Source organism: Malurus melanocephalus, unplaced genomic scaffold (assembly GCF_030028575.1).
Source record: "Malurus melanocephalus ecotype Western Australia unplaced genomic scaffold, MMel_1.1 scaffold_437, whole genome shotgun sequence".
In the NCBI taxonomy this organism is placed as follows: Eukaryota; Metazoa; Chordata; class Aves; order Passeriformes; family Maluridae; genus Malurus; species Malurus melanocephalus.
The window spans coordinates 410009-429776 of record NW_026623669.1 but is presented as its reverse complement, the minus strand read 5'-3'; the positions used below and the strand labels follow the sequence as shown (position 1 = coordinate 429776).

Below are 19768 nucleotides of genomic sequence, written 5' to 3'. Positions count from 1 at the left end.
AGACCCTTCACCAGCCTCTGGTCTGTCCTACTCTGGACACACTCCAGCACCGCCTTATGGGGACAGTGACTGAATTTTTTATAGAAGGAAGATGCAACACAGATTTTTGAACACCCAAAGGCTGCAGCCTCTTAGCTATTCTATGTCTGTCTCAGCCTGTGACCTCAAGGTGCTGGCCTTGTGCACTTTCATAAGAATCTCTGAAGCATATAGGAGTCCTCAGGCATTCATTCAAAACCTGGTGGAGCAACAGTGGCAACATGTCCCAGGACCCTGGTCTGAGGTATCCATTGGGAGGACTGGAAGGTGGATTTTGGCCTTTGCAGGCTGTGCAAGTACGGCAGAAATTTTTGGTAAAGAAATTGTGTTCAGAAACTACAAAGAAAAAGGATCTTAGTGCATGTGTGCATACACATATGTAAAAGATCTTTCAAAATATTACAGGTTTTTCAGGATGGTGAGAAATCAAAATAGCAGATGAGATATTTCCTTCCTAAGTACCAAGCACCAGCCAAGAGAAAGGGAGCTAAAATATGCATCCTGCAGATAGTTAAGTGGGAAAACATCCTGCTTTGATATGACAAACTGTGGGGTCAAACAGTATGAAATTGTGGGAAATGTGCATAGAACTTTCTCTTAAAGAAATATGTCTTCATTTCTAAGGAAATCATAGTCTTAAGAGTTACAGTGTATGTGCCTTGCATTGGAGTGTTGTTGCTGTATGACCTGTAAGGTAGAGGTTTCATTRATTGCTTTAGGATTTCACTCTAATCTTTCATTCTGTTACTCCAAAACAATATAATCACAAACATAGTAAGTACCTGATATTGTGAAAATGGAATCTGAAGGCTTATTCTTCATTTAACTGATCRTGTTTTGCTCTTTAGCTGGTTTTGCTTTTCTTGCAATGCAAGAAAAGCTTTACTCTTCCAACATCTGATTCTTTCTGCTTGTGCATTTCTGTCACTCTGTGATCTTGGGGGTTTTTGATCAAAAACYTCTCTACCTCTGCCTTGCTGCACTCCTCTGAAGTGGATGAGAGTAATGAAGGCAAGCCCATACCTGCAGRTTAATGTTTGCTGTGTTTTAGTTCCTTGCTGCTATACTAGGAACGGTTTTTCCATCTCTTTTTGTTTAAAGTGTTTCAGGTATCCTTTATGGAGAGCCCAGTTTTAAAGAGAGGAGCATTTGAAATTACATTTAAACTCTGTTGTTAGACTGGTGCCACGGGATTATGATTTCCACATACAATTTTAATTATTTCAGTTAAAAACCTATATAGGAATAGGTGTTTTCCAGGTTAACAGAAAAGTTACTATCATCAAACTTTAGAGCTCTTTTCAGAGTAGTATGTCATAGTAAGAAAAAGCTGTAGCATTTTCATAGGCTTGTCGTACTAGAAACACAGAAACCTCACTTTGAAGAAGGCAGTGTTGATCTTTATGGCAGTGGATACAGTGGCAATGAAGAGTTCAATTTTTGAAGTTTTGGAATGGGATGTGAGAGAACAGCGGTGCCACCCAGCGGTGCCGGGAGGTACTATAGAATCTGAGAGAAACATTGCACTTGGTAGCCAAACTCTCCCTGAGGTTCCTCACACACAAAAAAACCCCCAAAAMCAAAAACAACAAAAACAAACAAACAAAAAAAAATCCAAACAAACAATTAAAGAGAGAGGGAACACAAGCCTTTTTGGCATGAAGAGCACAATGCTGATTTTCAGAACTTTCGAGATCACAGATGTCATTATTGTAATTTCTCTTGCTTTTCTGTTGTGTTGAAGGGATTATAGAAGTGTGAAACTGACAACTTACTTTGTGATTCCTTTCACAGATGGGTTGCGTATCTCTTGATTTTGTGCAGCATCACAAAGTCCTCCATTTATTGCCGTCTAGGGTTTACTTCTTGTTGTAGTAATGCCAGCACAGACGCTGGCTTCTTCCAAATTTTATTGTTAGTGAAAATAACTAGGTGCATTGGTAAGAAGGGAACGCCAGCAACAAAAGACAACATGGCTTCAGACCAGTGGTTTGCTACAGTAATCCATGGAAATAAAACAATAAACAGAACTCTGTGGGTGAATAATGGTCCCTACAAAAGGGAAACAAGGCACACAGGTGGGAATACAGTTGTCAGAGAGCATTTGTCAAATTCAGGGAATCCCAATATAAAGGTTCATTGAAGCAATCAGGAAAGCAGATGCAGAAAAAGAAGAAAAAAAGAGTAAATGAAATGAACAGGTAGAACAATCTTGTCATAGGCTCTGGATTAGCCCAGATTTTGTTTTCCTTCTGCATATCACTGGCAAACTGCATTTGGGCACAGAAAGGTGCTGTAATGATAATCCAGCGACGTAATCAAAAAATACTTGGCTCTGGCAGGTGCTCAGTGTGTCTCCCTCCAATTGAGAGAAGTCCCTGAACTTGGAAAAATTGACTCCTCAGAGGAGACAAACCTTGTTTTGGTTTGAATTTTGAGGTTAATTCATCCTCTCAGGGAAAAGTGCAGCTATGTAATGGCAAAAATAACTTCTTTCCTGTTGTGTTTATTAACTCTACACCTAGGGCATGGAGTATCTAGGTACAAAAAGATACGTTCACCGGGATTTAGCGACAAGAAATATCTTGGTTGAGAATGAGAATCGAGTTAAAATTGGAGATTTTGGATTGACAAAAGTCTTGCCACAAGACAAAGAATACTACAAAGTGAAAGAACCTGGTGAAAGTCCTATATTTTGGTAAGTTTTCTTTTGGTATGTGAAATCATGGCATGTTTTCAGTTTTTGCCATTTCAGCCAGTTTGTTTTGCATGTTGTAGAATTCTTATGTGAAAGCTTCACATCAATTTCTAGCATTGTGAAAGTCACATATATGATATTTCGCTTCACAGAGTAGCATCTAGGATTTTGCAACATATTTAAAAAAAAAAMCCMAAAAAAATACCAATATATTTAAAGGAAATAGTATCCAACATATTCAAAAATAAAGGAAATCTAAAATGKCCCATTCTTCTGTATAGTTTCAAATTTTTAGGGCTTCTAGTTCCCTAAACAGTGGTCATTCATGGCTTCCAACTGAGATCTGTTGGATAGACCCCAAAAGGGAATGCCACTCTGTACATACGATTTTAATCTATATTTTAATTCTGASTCAGGTACTGTTTACGTAAAGAATAAATGATACAAAATGGCATCTTAGAAATTCTTTTGAGACGTACAGTTTAATTCCAGAAGTACCTGGAACACAGTTCAAGGCTTACTGAAAGAGAGGAAGGCTATTACTGTCTTTCTTTGCAGGTCTTATCACATCAAATTCTTTTTTACTTGCACTACAGATAGGAAATATATCTACAACCTTGTTGGTAAAAAATCAGACTTGGTTATGGTTATCACTGTGTTTGTTTTTAGGTGGATTTGGTTTTCAAAACCAATTAACTATTATTAAAGGTATAGTTACTAATTRGAGGCTACTGAAGGAAATGAAAACRTGCTAATATCCATGAATAAAGAACACTTAGTCATGGAAAGGAAGTCTGTCTTACTAAAACAAATGTTTTCAAGACCAAAATGACACATGTTACATAGAGGAATTTTTGTTGTGCTGTGTGTTGCAGGTATGCTCCAGAATCTCTGACAGAAAGCAAGTTTTCTGTGGCCTCAGATGTGTGGAGTTTTGGTGTMGTTTTGTATGAACTCTTTACCTATATTGACAAAAGCAAAAGCCCGCCAGCTGTAAGTATATAGTTAATGATTCTCAGAGAATTTGTTTATTTAAATTTTCTAAAATGTATGGATTGTCCTATACCTCAGTAGATTGAGATCTGCTGATCCTTCTCCGGAGATACCTTTGTGTTCATTAGACAGCATCCAATCAGAAGCAGTAACATGCTAAAAGGTACTGGTGTCAACCACATGAAGGAAAGAAGACCTGAAAATTACTGTTTTTCACTGTAACTTACGTTTGAAAAAAAAGTTGAAATCTTTTAAGATAGATTGTTCTTTCTCATCTTTTGTGGAGAGTTGCAGATGCAACCAGATGCAGCTGTTCCATTGCATGATGTTTCTTTTTAATGCTGTTCCAAATTCAAGGTTGAGCTGAAAGAATACATCTAAATTAACTTATCTTAAGTAAGGTAACTTAAAAGTATTTTGTGTTWCCAGAACCCAAGTTAGTAAGTTAGTGAAGTTCAAGAAAGAGAAGAAGTGGCTTTTTGCATGTTGTTGACAGGTGTCCTTAAAGACAAATTTACAGTGAGTGAAGAAAAATACTATTAGCAGTTCTCCAACTGAACATAGGATGCATGATCTTATTAACACCTGCCAGTTTTCTGTGGGCATAACAGAGGAGAGTTGAGCCTTCTGTATTTACTGGAGCCTTGGCTTGTCTCAGTCCTGGCAAGTGTGGTTTTGAGAGCTGAATGTTGATGACAGGCAAAAATGCGCTTGGAGTATACCTCTGCAGTGGCCTCAGTGCACTTCTTAGTAATTCCATACAATGTGCTATCMGAGGTATCAGGGAAGAGCTCAGGAGAGCTCTTCCAGCATCAAACGTAAATGTTGCAGACACCTAGAGTTCTTCAGAAGGATTGTGAAATGAAAAGTGATAGAGTAAGTTACAGGCTCAGGTGGACTATGCTTTAAATTAATCAGTTCTGCRTGTGCATTCACTACTTCATCAGGGTTGGTTATAATATTGGTATGTATCAAGAAAAGATAGTTTAGTAAAATTGACCAAAGTAGTCTGTTCAAGTCTCATAGTGTTTACAGTTATACATTGTTCTCACAACATGGTCATTTGCATGTTCAACCAGTTGTTTCAYACTTTCATGTCAAGGATCATGAAAGAAATTTATGTAGCATTGGAGGAAAAATTATTCCTTTATGTTATGTTAGAAATTTATTTCAGTTAATAGCATATCCTCATTTACTTTTGATGTCTGGCAGTCTGAGTGAGGTTTTAATCTGCTTTTTGGGTTATTTTGAATTTTTGGTCAGCAAGGTTTATCTAAGCTGTTTTTGCTGGCTTTAATTATACTAATTTTTCTGCCATGTAATTACTAATAAGTCCTGCTAACCGTTTTTAATACATCAACATAATATCCAGTTTATATTTGGCATTTTTCAAAGCATCAGGATCTTGTTGTAATGTTTCAGAGAGCTCTTTAGAATCCGCTGTGAGTTGTATCCTTTTAAAATTAATTAATCACAGAAGCACAGAATGTTACGGRTTGGAAGGATGACTTTAAAGATCATCTAGTCACAATTACCCCTGCCATGGGCAGGGACATCCTCTTCTAGATCAGGGTGCTCAGAACCTTGTCTAGCATGACCTTGAACAATTGCAGGGATGGAGCAGCCAGAGCTTCTCTGACAACTTGTTCCAGTGCCTCATCACCCCCRCATAAAGAATTTCTTCCTAACAGCCAACCTGTATTTCACTTCTTTCAGTTTGTACCCATTACTGCTTGTCCTGTCACTGCAGTTCCTGATGAAGAATCCCTCTCCAGTTTTTCTGTGAGCCCCCTTCAGATACTGGAAGGTTGCTTTGAGATCTCCACACAACCTTCTCATCTCTAGGTGGAGCAGACCCAATTTCCTCGGCCTGTCTTCATAGGAAAGTCCTTTTATCAACCTCATTCCCACTCCTCTGGACTCTCTCCAGCAGTTCCATGTCCTTCCTTTACTGGGACCCCAGAGCTGGATGCAGCCCTGCAGGTGGGGTCTCAGCAGAGCAGAGCAGAGGGGCACAATCCATGTCTCTCCCATTTAGAGACAAGGATGTCATGCGGGACAGGGTCAAACACTTCATGTAGGTCCAGGAAGACAATGTCAGATGCTATGCCCTTATTCCCCAGTGCTGTTGCACCACAATAGGAAGTCACCAGTTTTCTTAGACAAAGATTTTCACGCTTGGTAAAGCCATGTTGTCTGTTTCCAATTTCTGGAAAGCCACATTGTCTTGTTTCTTTGTTTTTCATGTGCCTTAGCATAGTGTGCAGCAGAATCTGCTCCACGGTCTTGCTTGGCAGTCTGTAGTTCATTGGGTCTTTCACATAACCTTTTCAAAAATCAGGGTTATCTTTCCCTTTTTCCAGTCATCGCTAAGTTCACCTTTACAATTTCATCTGCCAGCTCCCTCAGGGCCCTTGAATGAATTTCATCAGATCCTGCAGAGTTTTATGTATTCAGGTTCCTTAGGTGGTCATGAACCTGGTCCTCTCCTGCAGTGGTGTTAAGGTCTTCATGCTCTCAGTCCCTCCATGTGYCTTTCTCAGCTTTGGTAGCCTGCCTGGAGCGCTTGCCATTGAGGACTGAGGCACAGAATCATTGAAAACCTCAGCCTTCTCTTCATCCAGGGTAGCCAGATCATCAGATGATCAACATTTTTAAAGATTTTTCACTTAGTGCTTTATATTGTGTATGTATCACTTAATTTTATTCTATTCTATATTATTATTATTCTATTCTACACACATATAAATAATGTGTAATTATTGATATATTCTCTGGACATGTAATTTACAATTTCGTCATTGTTAGGTACTACTCTATTTATTCTTCGTATTTTTACGAAGAATTTTTGCTTGGTAAGAATATTGCAGCAACTTTTTTTCTCTTTAAAGATTATTTTGTGACCATTGGCCTTTGGTTTCAGGAATTCATGCGCATGATTGGCAATGATAAACAAGGGCAGATGATTGTATTTCATTTGATTGAGCTTTTGAAGAATAATGGGCGACTACCGAGACCAGATGGATGCCCTGATGAGGTGAAGTACTGTGTGAATATGTTGCTATAGTGTGAAAGGTGCTCAGTTAGGGTACCGGGTAAATGCAAGATTTGTATTTTGTTCTGCTTGGACCATTGAAGATTTTATTCAAGTGGAATGGTTGTGCTGTTATTTTATCATTTTCATGATGAGTGTAATCATATTTCTTTTCTGATTCTTTAGCTTGCACTGCCTCAGAATTCTAGAATGTAGTCTTGCTGAGTATATGAACTGGGACTGCTATGAGTGACTGCTGTACTTGGACACTCACATTTTTATTTCAAAAAGRCAGATGTATTGTGGCGACAAGATTAGTATATAGAACTTGTTCACTGTGAATCCCATGTAGAGATTCTCATTCAAAGCCATGAACTGTGGATTCTTTTGAAATGTGTAATATGTAGCAAAAATACCTTAATATCTACCTAAGGTTTTTCACATTTAATTCCCAGATTTAAAGAGCTTCTCATCTTGATTATTTACTTTCTGTTTCCTGCCCAAGTATGGAAGGCCCATGTTTATCATATCTGTTATTCCCTATCAAGCATTTTCAACTTGCAGACTGTAGGCACAGTTAAGTAAATGAATCAGATTTTGTGTTTTCAGGGTCTTCAGATTTGCTTTCATATTCTTTGTAGATACTGAAGTAGCTGTAAAGGTGTCCCCAGAGCACACAGAATAATTCAGTGTTCTTTTGGTTTTACTTACACTCCAGATGCCATACCACTTCTAAGTCTTGTAGTTCTATGTTCTTCAGAGTAGGGTGCACAAAGTTCAGTCAAACTGGTAGGACTGTATAGGTGAATCAGTAGTGAAAAAAAGGAAGTAAAATAGTTATGGAGYTTTTTAACATATGTAACATCCAGCTCAGATTAATTGCTACATCCCTTTAAAATCAAACACACTTGGCAATAAGTCGAGAAATAATCTATTCAAAACCAGCAAAAGAGAAAACATCGGGGTCAAGTGGTCTAATAGAGAAGAGAAAGAGTGGTACAAGTGAGGCAGGGAAGAACTGTGGGGAAAGAAAAGATTTATAGACAATAAAAAGAGAAGTCTCTGTATAGACAATGAAAAGAGAAATCTCTGAAGAAACTTTCTTGCATTTTATGTACCAGTACAGCAACTGTTGAATTACAAAGGTTTGGCTTTTTGTAGATAACCCAAATGTCATATATATAAGATAGTACATAATCTGTTTTACTGGAACTGTATCTCAACTAACCCAAAGGTTTCAGTGCTTGACATTTCTCTAGATATCAAAGCAAGGTGGAAATATCTCTGTCAGAAATGGAACACGTTTACTTTTGATCCTGAAAGGCTAGTAATCACAGATAATAAATGTTGAGATATTTGTAGCTTATGGCAGCTTATCTTGCAGTTTACAAGTTGCTTGAGACTTGGTCAGTTCAGGTGTTTCAAATTTGCCGAAATATAAGGAACAGTTTCTATTTTTTTCCTGGTAGTGGTATAGATTGTTCTTAAGCAACATGTGAAAAACAGTTAAAAGTATCAGAAACTGCTAATAACAATCTGGATTGAATTAATGAGAAGAATACAGGTGAAGAGTTTGGCAAGTTGGTGAGACCAGGTGTCAGATACATYTCTGGGCAAAGAGAATATTGTTGCCATGTATTGCAGTGGAAGTATTTTTCAAAGTGGGTGCTGTGGTTTGACCCTGGTCAAATGCCAGGTACCCAGGGCAGCCACTCCCTRGCTCTCCCCTGCCTCAGCTGGGCAGGGGAGAGAAAAAAATAATAAAGGGGTCATGAGTTGAGACAAGGACCAGGAGGAAACAGTACAAGGGCAAAACAGGCTCATCTTGGAGTTACAAAGTGAATTTATTACTAACAGAGTCAGAGGAGGATAATGAGAAATAAAATTAAAAGAACACCATTCTTCCCCCCAACCCTCCCTTCCTTCCCACTGACAGCGCAGGGAACAGGGCGTGGGGAATTTGGTCAGTTCATCACCGAGATCTTCTTCTGCTGCTCAGGGAGAGGATCCTGCTGCACCATGGGGTCCCTCYTATGGGAGACAGTTCTCCATGAACTTCTCCAGTGTGGGTTCCAATCTCATGAGCAGCAGTTCTCCCAAAACTGCTGCAGTGTGAGTTCCTGCCAYGGGCAGACAGTGCTCCCCAAACTGCTGTGCTGTGGGTCACTCGTCCACGGGGRCAGTGCTCCAAGGACAGGCTGCTCCAGCTGGGATGCAGGGCCTCCCTCTCTCTCCATGGGTCTTCCACTGGAGCACATCTGCCTGGAGCAGCTCCTCCCCCTCCTTGTGCACTGCCCTTGGTGTCTCCGAGTTGTTTCTCTCACTTTTCTCACTTCCTCATCTTCTCTGATTAGAAAAAACAGTGTGTTCCCATTTAGTTTTGAATTTCTTCTTAAATATGTCATCACAGAGGTGTAACCAACGTCTCCAATTGGCCCAGGGTTGGCCAGCAGCATGTCCATCTTCAGAGCCATCAGGGACTGGCTCTGCTGGGCGTGGTGGAAGCTTCCAGCAGCTTCTCACAGAAGCCACCTCTGTAGCCACCCCAGCTCCCAAAAACCAGGCCAAGCAAAACCAACRTAGTGGGTTTAGTTTGCACAGTGATTTTTTTTTGCTTATTTCTGATTATATATGAAGAATAATTAAGAAGTTAATATGCAAATGTGGAGAAGCCTATGTTAACTTTGGAGGGGAACCTTTATTTAGAATTACTGTTTTTGTTAATCTGATTTCAGGTCATACTGATGTTTGTCATGTTAAAACTTTTTTTAGCTTTCCATAAAAAAAGAAAGAGCAAGCAAGAATGTGAAAGCATAGCAGAATAAGATAAGTCTCGTTAAAGCTTCAAAAAATAGATGAGTGAATTTTCATGCTAACTTAGAATTGTCTTTTATAATAAGGGCTTTTTCAGAGCCACCTATATTCACTTCTTGCTRTCACTGGGATAGCAAGAATTTAGGCACTCTTTTGCAGCTCTTGTTTGGAAGCATAAAGTTAAGCTTAATGTTCTTTAGACCAGTTCAAAGTAAATTTGTGTGGCACCTGCTTACCTTTCTTTTTTTCTTCTACAGATTTATGCTATCATGAAAGAATGCTGGAACAATAACGTTGCCCAGCGCCCGGCCTTTAGGGATCTTGCTCAGCGAGTGGATCATATAAGGGAAAACATGGGTGGATGAGAAGACTGTCCCTCCTTTAGAGGATGAGTTGGAATGCAGAGCAAATGTACTTAGTCACCTGTATATATTTGACATATGTACATGTGCACACATCTTATCCTTGCTGGAAGTAAAATCTATGTGGCAAATACCCTCAATCTTCATACTGAAGAATCCTGCTGGGGCTTTTTTATCAGGATATATTTATTACTATGAGAATACGTTGAAATTCTCAATAGGGATAGAAATTATTTTTCTAAATTAAATAGTGGTAATCATTCAGCAACCCCATTATTTGCCTTACTTGGCAATACCAAAAAGATGTGACTTAAAATGTGATGAAAATAAGAGATGGAAAACCAGTTTATTTCCTTGTTGAAAGGGAGATGCCTAGAAAAGGCTACTAGAAATACTTTCACACTGGGTATATAKCGACTTGGCACCCTGTTTTGTGTGTTGCACAAAGGCTTTTGTCTGTTAATACAGTTCCATGATTTTTTAATTGTTGATGCAGAACTGGCTTCTCTGAATAACAAAGCAGAAGTGGTTTGGTGTACCTGTCTGAATCACTTATCAGCCAGCAGGATATCCAAAGAGATATAATAGGCTGTTTGATGTACTGTAAGTATTTTGAGAGAAAAGGGAGCAAATTGTGCCTAATTGGGAAAGACAGAAAATTTACTAATCCATGCAAAATTATGAAAATGAAAAAGCCAAGATGTTATCCTTTTTTTCATACTCTTCCCTTGTTGAGTAAGTATAGGATTAYCTGTATTGAAGTTATTGAAGATACAGTAATAACACGTAGAAGTGAAGTCATTTTACACAAGACAATGTCTTCTTTTTAAATAAGGAAAAGCTAAACATTCTGCTTCTAAATGCTGATCTTTCATTCTTTCCATCTTCATGGTTTTTGTGCAGTCATAAGTGTATCTACGAATTGGGKTCTTTCAAAGCAGGATTCAAAATCTAGAAAATGCTCTCATTTTCACAATTCCTCACTTTGCTGTTGAGATGATCATCTTAATATCTTCCTTCCAGCACAGAAAAAGAATATGTACAACTCAGTGTCTATATGGCCAGTCACAGCCACATCAAGCCTGTTCTGTGTTGGAGTGGCCCATGCCTGTTTCATTCTGTGGTAACATCCAACATGAAACTCTTTGGAAGTGCAATTGCTCCGCGCTCAGCGGAGGGCAAGGACATTATTCCAGTTACTGAGAACTGGAAGATCAGGCTACCTGAATGCTGTATAACTCAGTTTTTGAAATGCAAAACAAAAAATTTTGGAGAAGAGAGCACTTCGGTTTTGCCCATAGGCAGAACACTTGGGGATAATCTTATATCTCAAAGCAGTATAATTTCAGTTTGTTTATTTTTAGTTCAAATAATCTTGTTTGTTTGTTTGTTTGTCTTAAGCATTATTGTTTGCAAAGTAAAATGCTTGTTCTTCTTGGACTTCCACTGAAAGAAGTTCAGTTAAGGGGATATACAGCTTGGCAAACTGACATGACATCCAGATTTATATTTAAAATTCGGTGTTCATTTTTCAAATTTGTGGCAGTGAGTTAGTGAAACAGAGGTTACTTTCACTTTGGCACCTCCTTMAGTTTTGTGGTTAACTACATCCATCTTAACAGAAGTTGAAGAACCTCAACTTTAATTTTTTTTTTAAATCCTTAACATAGTGCCAGTATAGCAGCATTTTATACCACTATGATGTTTCTCTCCCACAATCACTCCTACAAAATTGTTATTTTGTTGTAAGAGAGAATGCTAAATAGGGAGAGCAGCATCAGCTCTCTCTCTCCCCATTGCATTTAAACCTATTTCTGTCAGTGTTCTTGCCACCAAGCACTTGCATAAATGATTTTTCAAACTAATTTCTCAGTCAGTTTTTAAGCTGCAAAGAACTTGGAAGTGCTTTGCTCAACTTAATGTGTTTTCACAATTTCTGTATACTGCTTTGAGGATTTTGAGTTTTGTGCAAAAAATGTCTTTGCATTTGTAGTCTCAGTTATGTGTACGTGTTTTTTGTAACAAAGGAGATAAAGCTTTAAAGCATTGAGACAGCATTTTAGCTGGATAACATATGCAGGAATTACGTAAAATTTGCAGTGTATGACACTCAGTAGCTCACTGGTTTCAMATACATAGTAGACTAAACGTAATTTATGTAAAAATCTCAGGGAAGTTTGTGTAATGCAATGAAGAAATCTTCCAGTCTGCTATTTTTTTCAAGTGAATCAAACGTCTTTTTCTTGTTCTACTACAGTATGACTAATTACATAGTCTGTCTGGTTGCATAAATGTAGTGGTGAACTCAAGGTTGATTTTAAGGGTCTTGTGGAGTTTGTTTGTTTTGGTTTTTTTTTTTTTNTTTTTTTTTTTTTTTTTTTTTTTTTTTTTTTTTTTTTTTTTTTTTTTTTTTTTTTTTTTTTAACCTTAATACTATATCATTTTTAGAGAAAGCCATATCTTTACACTGCAGTGTATCTTTACACTGCAGTTGGTGAGAGACAGTCTCTGGTAACAACCAGAGGCCTGTGCAGAGAGCATGATTATTTGGGATGAACCTTAGCTGGGAGAATAGGACCAAGTAGTGCTTAGGACTTAGGGGATGTATAGTCATCTGCAGTGTCAATATTTAGGTCCCAGAGCAAACCCAGTGGCTTTCTCAAAAAGCTGTTGAGGATGTAAATGTGGTGATTTTGTTGAATGTGTTACTGCCAGTTGTGTAACTTCTAAAGAAAAAACCACCACCACCACACCAAAACAACAAAAACCATTGTATTTTGTATTTTGAAAGCTCTCAGATCTACAGTAGCATTGATGTTATATCTTTACATAGCCTTTGTATTAGTAGACTAAGTACTTTGTTTTAGAAATTGTCTTCGGTTGGCATTGCATTTGTCATACATTAGTGTAATCATTATGCTACCCAAAATGCTGTTTGGTTTTTTTGGTAGGAAAAGTGCTTGTTTATGTATACACGACTGCTACTACAATGTAGAATTACAATATTAGCTACYGCTTTGCACTTACATTTGAAGTGAAGAATTTATATAAGTGTGCAGTGTATCTTACAGAATCTCTGCAATCAAGTATTGTGTCGTGTAGTATTGGTTTGTTCGCTATCAGTATAAATATGTTAAGTTTCAAATTTAGTTTTTAAATATATTCCACACAGTATTCCAGAAATTTGCAAGAGTCATGTAGTAAGCCAGAAGAAGAATGAATTTTCAGGAGAAGAAATCAGTGTTCTTGTCAAGTTCTAGAACTGGTTAAAAGTTTCCATAGTTGAGATAATTGTTGCTAAATGTTCTGATGAATACAACTTTAACAATATATGTAAAAATTTTATTTTTCCCCCAAAATTCAGTTTTTAGTTGTTGCATTTAGTTGAGATGTTGACCAGCTGCCTTGAAATGTATGGGATAAGATGTTACTGTATGAAGTAGGAAGAAATGTAACTCTTGAGTCAAGAAAGCAAGCTTTTCAGGAATGTAGGATCACAAACATCTAGAAGATAGAGTTCTGAGAGCAAAAGTAGCAGAACAAGACTAAAATAAGAAGGCTGATGTTCAGYGTGGGACAAGGTTTCTGAATGTGAAATGCACAATGAATTAGGAAATACTGATGTCTACTGAAAATGCCATACCAGCACAAATATGTGCTAATGTATTTCTAAATTGTGTATTGTCTGCCTTAAGTCTAAAATATTCACAGACACCCAACCTGGCTGAAACAATGTCAAGAATTACTTTACCAAAAAAAAATTACTAAACGTTGTGCCATGCCAGACAACAATTCTGAAAAGGTGTTTGATTAAGAAGTTTTTTCTGAATTTTTCTTTTTGAATAAGAGGTTTACAGTACTTTATATTAAAGTAGAAATAGATCCTTGGTAGTAGGAAGCAGGGAGAAGACACCTGCTACTTATGATTGGAATGTAAACGTTTGAACACATAGTTTGTTGAAGAGAACATGAAAAGGACATTTTTAGAGAACKKTGTATCCATACCTGAAACTTAACTGTGTGTTTCTTCTGTGTTTGGATAGTGAAAATAAAATAAATGTATTCAATGGATGACACATGCCTGCCAGCATTTTCTTTTGTACAGTACCTAAAATTTGTTTCTGGTTCTTAAATTGCTGCTGAACACAGCTGTCTGTTGGAAGAGGTAGAATAGAGCACATACAACTTTCTGACCTTCCTAGAAAGCCATGTGAAGTGTTTAGCCTTTGGAAGAAACTTAGCTGTGCCAAGGTAAAGATGTTATATGAGTTGTTACCTAAACAGTAAGACTGGGGGGTTTTAMTCTCTTACAGATAAATAATTGGTTTTCACTAAGCGAATTAATTTGGAATAAAGAAACACTTCCTTTTGTTCTCAGTATTTGGAGGGATGCAAGTCTGTAAGATTCTGTATTTCTTCTGTACGGGGACAGCTGTTGTTGTTCCTCTGGTCAGCTGCAGTTTGAGGGGCCACAGTACCTGTGGTTCTGTTTTCCTCCTCCTTCCCTGAGGATACTGTCTAGTAACAATCAGTGTCCTAAAAATCATAGCCAAGGCCCAACACACTGGATCTAAACGCTGTTTCATTCAAATTTGCTTCAGTTGTCTGTATTTTAAGGTCTTCAAATTGAATGGTTGAAGAGAGAGGAAGATGTCAAACATCTTACTTGCATAACAAATAATAGAAGTTAAAATTTTCAGTCAGTCTTGGATCTTGAACTAGTGTACCTGTGGAAATAAATCTCATTGTACACATGAGATCTCAAAGAATTAATTTCATTATAATAAGAGACAGKAATAAGAATATAATTATGTCAGATGACTTCCATAAAGGTGGAACCTGCCACCTTGTAAAAAACTCAGAAGAACTAGAAATGTGAGAACAAAAATCTAGATTAAGTATACCAAGAGAAAAAAGAATATTRTTGCAGAGTTGTAACAGAACTGCCACAGATCAGACTACCTAAACAAGGATAGCAAAAAAAATCCTGCTTAAGCTCAAAGTGTGATCAGTACAAATATTTGAAGTATATACAGTCAATTTGAGCTAGGTGAAGTGTGGTTGAATGGTAGAAGAAAATGGTAGAAGAAAACAAGCATTTTGTTTCATTCGCTCTGCAATAGAGCTGCAATCTTATTACTGACTTCTTAAAAAGAAAAAAACCCATGAACCCTATTGAACCTTGTCAAACCACCCCTAAATTCATTAAATTCCATCAAATTTATTGAATGTTGTCAAGTGATTATTGTACCTCAGTAAAACATAATTGCTGCTTCTCTCTTTTGAGATTTAGTCCGTTCATTCAAGAATGGTGGTTCATTTGGTTGGTGTCAGTTCTCAGCCCCAGACCACTGGTGCAGTTTTGCTAGTTAATTACCATTGGGGATGTTGGTAAACAGTGGGGCATGGAGAGACGTACTAGAATTTTTTTTAAGGTTCTCTATGTCATAATTTGTTCTAATACTCCTTTATTAAAACTTAAGACCATGTTGGTCAATTTTTCTTGTGATGCCCACTGTGTCCTCATTCTCAGCTAGATCTTTTGTAGTGGTAATTAACACATTTCTCCATTTTTGGCAGACTGCTACAACACCTTTTGTGAATTTTCTGCATAGTTTGTGTTGTTCTGTAACACTTTCTCATCAAAATGGTAATTCAAATTCTCCACTAATATGAGGTTTTCCTGCTTTTGATGAGTCCTTTGATCACCCAGAGACTCATCTCCATTAACTACTTCATTACATAACAGCAATATTGTTTTTGCTGAGAAATGTTGAGTCACTCTAGCTTCCAAAAGCCTTTCTGGACTAAGGAATAAGAATAAACATCCTCGAAATAGCCTTCTAGACTTAGCTGCCTTTCCTAAACCGGCCACATGTGCCTGTATAGGCTGTTCATTCAAATCTCTATCATGCCAATTAAGACTTGATTTTAARTATGATTTAAGACATCAAGCCATTCCTGTTTCCTGCCCTCTTGCATTACTAAATAAACTAATTATAGTGTGGGTATAGATAGAGAAATGCTAGTTTAATCTGCTAGTATATTAGGAACCATAGCTTACAATGAAGAAATATTTGTATATAATTAACTAAGATGTGTCAGTATTGCTCTCACAATACCACACTAGGAAAATACTTCCTTCTGCATTTAAGTCTTTATATTAATTACTGTTTTGTATGTGGCTCCTTGGTTTGTGTCCTGGTCAGCCCTCCTGCAGGAGGAATCTCAGAGGAATGCAGGTTGGTGGGTCCTTGGCAAGGCTCCTGTCCTGCACTGCCCACAGCAGGCTCATCTGAAGGGTCACACCATGCTTTTTGAGGCACTACCCTGACAGGGTCTGAAAATTCCTCAAAGCTGAAGAGAGCACAGTTCCTCTGGATTCTGGCCCCACTGCCAAAGCTGTCCTTTTGTGCTAAAGACTGCTAATTTCCAGCCTGYGCCTCTGGTGTTTCACTGTATCAATATTGACTCTCAACCTCTCCCCATATATTGCAGTGAAGAGCCTTGCTCCTTGATGACCTCTTCATTGATCACAGAGTACTGTGCCATGGGGATTTTTTTGGGTCCTCCAATTACCTATTCAGGTCAACTAATTTCATTTAGCTGTATTCCAAGTTTATGGTTGAATTTAGACTCAAAGATAAAATTTAAGAGATTGTTGCTCTAAGAAGACTTCCCAGTCAGACCATGCAGGTGCAGGCAGAGACTTTTAGAGCTGGGATCAAAGTCCCTCCATAGTGGGCAGCTCCAGTGAGCTGATGGGCGCCCCGCTTGACTCTGTGCATACCCCACTCACACCCAGTCAGACTGAGATTCCTTGGCGGTTTGACCCCAGGTTTCCCAGAGCAGAGACTCAGATATCTTTGTCCTTGTGCAATTTAATCATGGYTCAGTAACACAAGAAAAATCCCTTTGGGTGCCTCCAAGGAGGGACCCTGAACGARGGAATCCCTGGGCTTTCATACTCTGACACTCAGTGCAGTGAAGGTCTTGCTCTTGAGCCTGGCTCCTTGGCTGGAGGCTGCTGAGCCCTGGCTGGCTGCTGCTGTGTCTCTGAGTGTCCAGTGTGCTGGGCAGCTCTCCGTGCCCGTTGTTATGCAGAGGGTTTGCAAAGGGGCCGTATGGGTTCATGGGCTCTTGCTTTGGGCTGCCAACCCCCGCATCGCAGTCTGCATCTGACACTGCAGCTGCCCACCCAGCCACCTGTACTGGGTGTATTCCTTAACCCTTGGATGCTGCAAGGCTAAAAGAGGCAATAGTTTCACCAAGCTGGGAATGAACAGCAGTGACAGCTCTCTTACACACACTGCCGTGGAAAAGGACTATGCCATGAGCAGGACCGGTGCTTTTTTTTTAGAAGCCCAAGTCACTGTGATTTAATGACTTGACTTTAGAATAGGTACACAGCTCTGATCACCATTAGATTTTTTTTTTTTAACAGATTGTCTCCTCATCAAAAATGGTTTTTAAGTTTCTAATAGGACCTTTCTCTGTGGCCTGGAGCCCTACAAACTGAAACCTAGCTCACTGATAAATTTTGAAATAGATGCTGTTGCCTGAGTAAATTTTTGGACAAGTTGGGAGCTACATAAGAAAAAAAGCTTTTGTATAGTTGAAGGTACATCCATAAAGCTGCATCTACTCAGAATCTGCTGAAATGAGAGTCAGAGTGGGACAGCAAGAACTTGGAAGATGTGCTTCCTCAAATAAATTTTGAAAAGGATGACAGGAATTGCAGCATAGTCTAAGAATCCTTATAAAAGAAAAGAGGACATGTCAAGATTAGAGGATGAGGTTTCAACGAAAAAAAGGTGCTCTCCAAAGTGAGTGGATCTCTTTGAAGATACCTGCACTCCACACTTCCAAGAGTCAATGCAGACAAGCAGCTGAGTGGACAGGCAGGAAGGTGTACCTATCCACTCTTCAGTGCTAAGCTGGAAGTCATCGAAGTTTCCAAAAGCAAAGCTGAGAATGCTTGTCTTCCGTCAGGTGGATAAGCCTGCAAAAGCTAAACAAAGGTTAAAAGTTGAACTACCTTATATTCACATCTGCTAAACAAGTTCTGACTGACTGCTGGACAACTGGAACAATACAGAAGACGCTGCCTTTTTCCATGTACTATTCTGTTTCAGAGCCTTCTGATTTAGATTCACAGAGACACATGCAGAGTTCTCATGAGATTTCTCTCTCTCGTGCAGTGCTCAGTGAGAGTGGAAGTGACCCAAGAGAAACAGAACTGAGAGACTTAAAATGAATGTCAGGAATGCAGGAAACCTGACAAAGGGTGAAAAGAACCAGAATTTCCTCTTCAATGTTCCTTGTATCAGAGCTGGAAGGGTCTGTGGCATGAACATCCCATGCCTGAAACTAGTGAAATATCCTGGRTGTCATCAGTCCGTGGTAAAACAGACCAGCCACTCATGTCACTGAGAGGCTCCAAGGCCCACAGCCACCACGTCAGCAGGACAGGACTTTTGCCTATTGGAATAAGTGGCTGCCTCCCAAAAGCTCTGCACAGAGGGCACAAGACTGATGGGGTCAGCAAGGCACTGCATGGGAGCCCTCAAAGAAAAAAGGTCAAGAAGAAAACCTGTATCACCCTGTTTCTGCATGGGAARCACCTCATCTCGATACAGGGACAAAAAGATGCAAAACTACATTGAGAAGCACTTCAACAGTGGCCTTTAGTGTTAACATTCACTGCTGCTGAGCTCAGTGATTTCTGCACCACTGCAAGTATGTGGTCACAGGCAAAATACACTAGGTTGCTGACACAGGGAACAACTTCAGTAAAGTGAGACTCCCTCTCACTGAGAGAGTTGAAACCATAGGGATCCTGTTTTGATTCAGAGGCACTTTGCTTTCAGCTTGTTTGGATAAAACAGCTCCTGATGTGGCACTCCTCCGTGCCAGAAAGGATGCATCATTTGCTGGCTGAGATATCACAGGAACTGGAAGGACCTATGGAGTCTTAGGTCAAGCACTACAATCCAGGGAAGACAATCCAGACAAGGCAAAGCACCATGTCTGGCTGTGGGCTGTTTGGCTGCTCTGTTTTGAAGTGCAGTAACCAGGAATTTTCAAAGAACTAAGGTAGGCAGCTGGGTTTTGTTCTCATCCAACTTTCTGTACTCGAGAGACAGACTACATCACTCAGCTGTACTAACAATGATGTACTCTTGAAAAATCAAAGAGATACATCAYTGTAAAGTTAAAACAGGAGAGCAGACTGCAGCTGCAGAACATTGAGCAATGTGAATCAAGTGTAGGAAAGCTCCAGGAAAAGCATAGGTAGCAGGAAGCTTGTATGGAGAAAAAGCAGCTGATGCACCAGCCTGGAGTGTTTATTCTCCTTCCCATTAGAGCTGGTTCTCTAGGGTCTGTAGGTCAGAAAATGTTTTCTACAAGCACACTGTTACAGTGCAGTATATAATATCTAGACCTGACCATAAAGCAGGTGGCACAAAGCAGTCTAACAGTCTGCTAACAGTCCAACAGTCTGTTGGAACTAAAATCCATGGAAAGGAGCCAACAGCTCAGGTGATTGTTCCCAAGATACATGAAAGCCCTGTGATGAYAGAATTCATTCCATGTGTGGTGGCAGAGTGGCATAAATGAGGAAAGGACCTCCTTTCAGCTACTTGTTGATACAGCAGAGCAGCAGATGGGATACAAATCTACTCAGGTTCTAGAATGAAGAAATAAAGGTTAAAGTTTTTCCTGCCTGTAAGTAGAGATTAAAAATGAAAAAAAAATGGAGAGCACATTTCCAGTAACTCTTGAATCTAGATATTTTCCTCTATGGTTTAAACAGCTAGCAAAAAA

The 19768-nt window shown here is 39.0% G+C and overlaps 1 protein-coding gene across 9 annotated transcripts in view; it reads left to right on the top strand.

Annotated features, from left to right (window-relative positions):
* The window catches only part of JAK2 (Janus kinase 2), an 86630-nt gene extending 72589 nt beyond the window's left edge, over positions 1-14041 (top strand). For all 9 annotated transcript variants that reach the window (XM_057380123.1, XM_057380121.1, XM_057380117.1 and 6 more), the window contains 4 exons: positions 2565-2737; positions 3613-3730; positions 6654-6767; positions 9836-14041. In XM_057380123.1, coding sequence (XP_057236106.1) covers positions 2565-2737; positions 3613-3730; positions 6654-6767; positions 9836-9943 — 513 coding nt within the window. In that variant the 3' untranslated portion in view covers positions 9944-14041. The remainder of the gene's footprint in view (positions 1-2564; positions 2738-3612; positions 3731-6653; positions 6768-9835) is intronic.
* The last annotated feature ends 5727 nt before the right edge of the window (positions 14042-19768 follow it).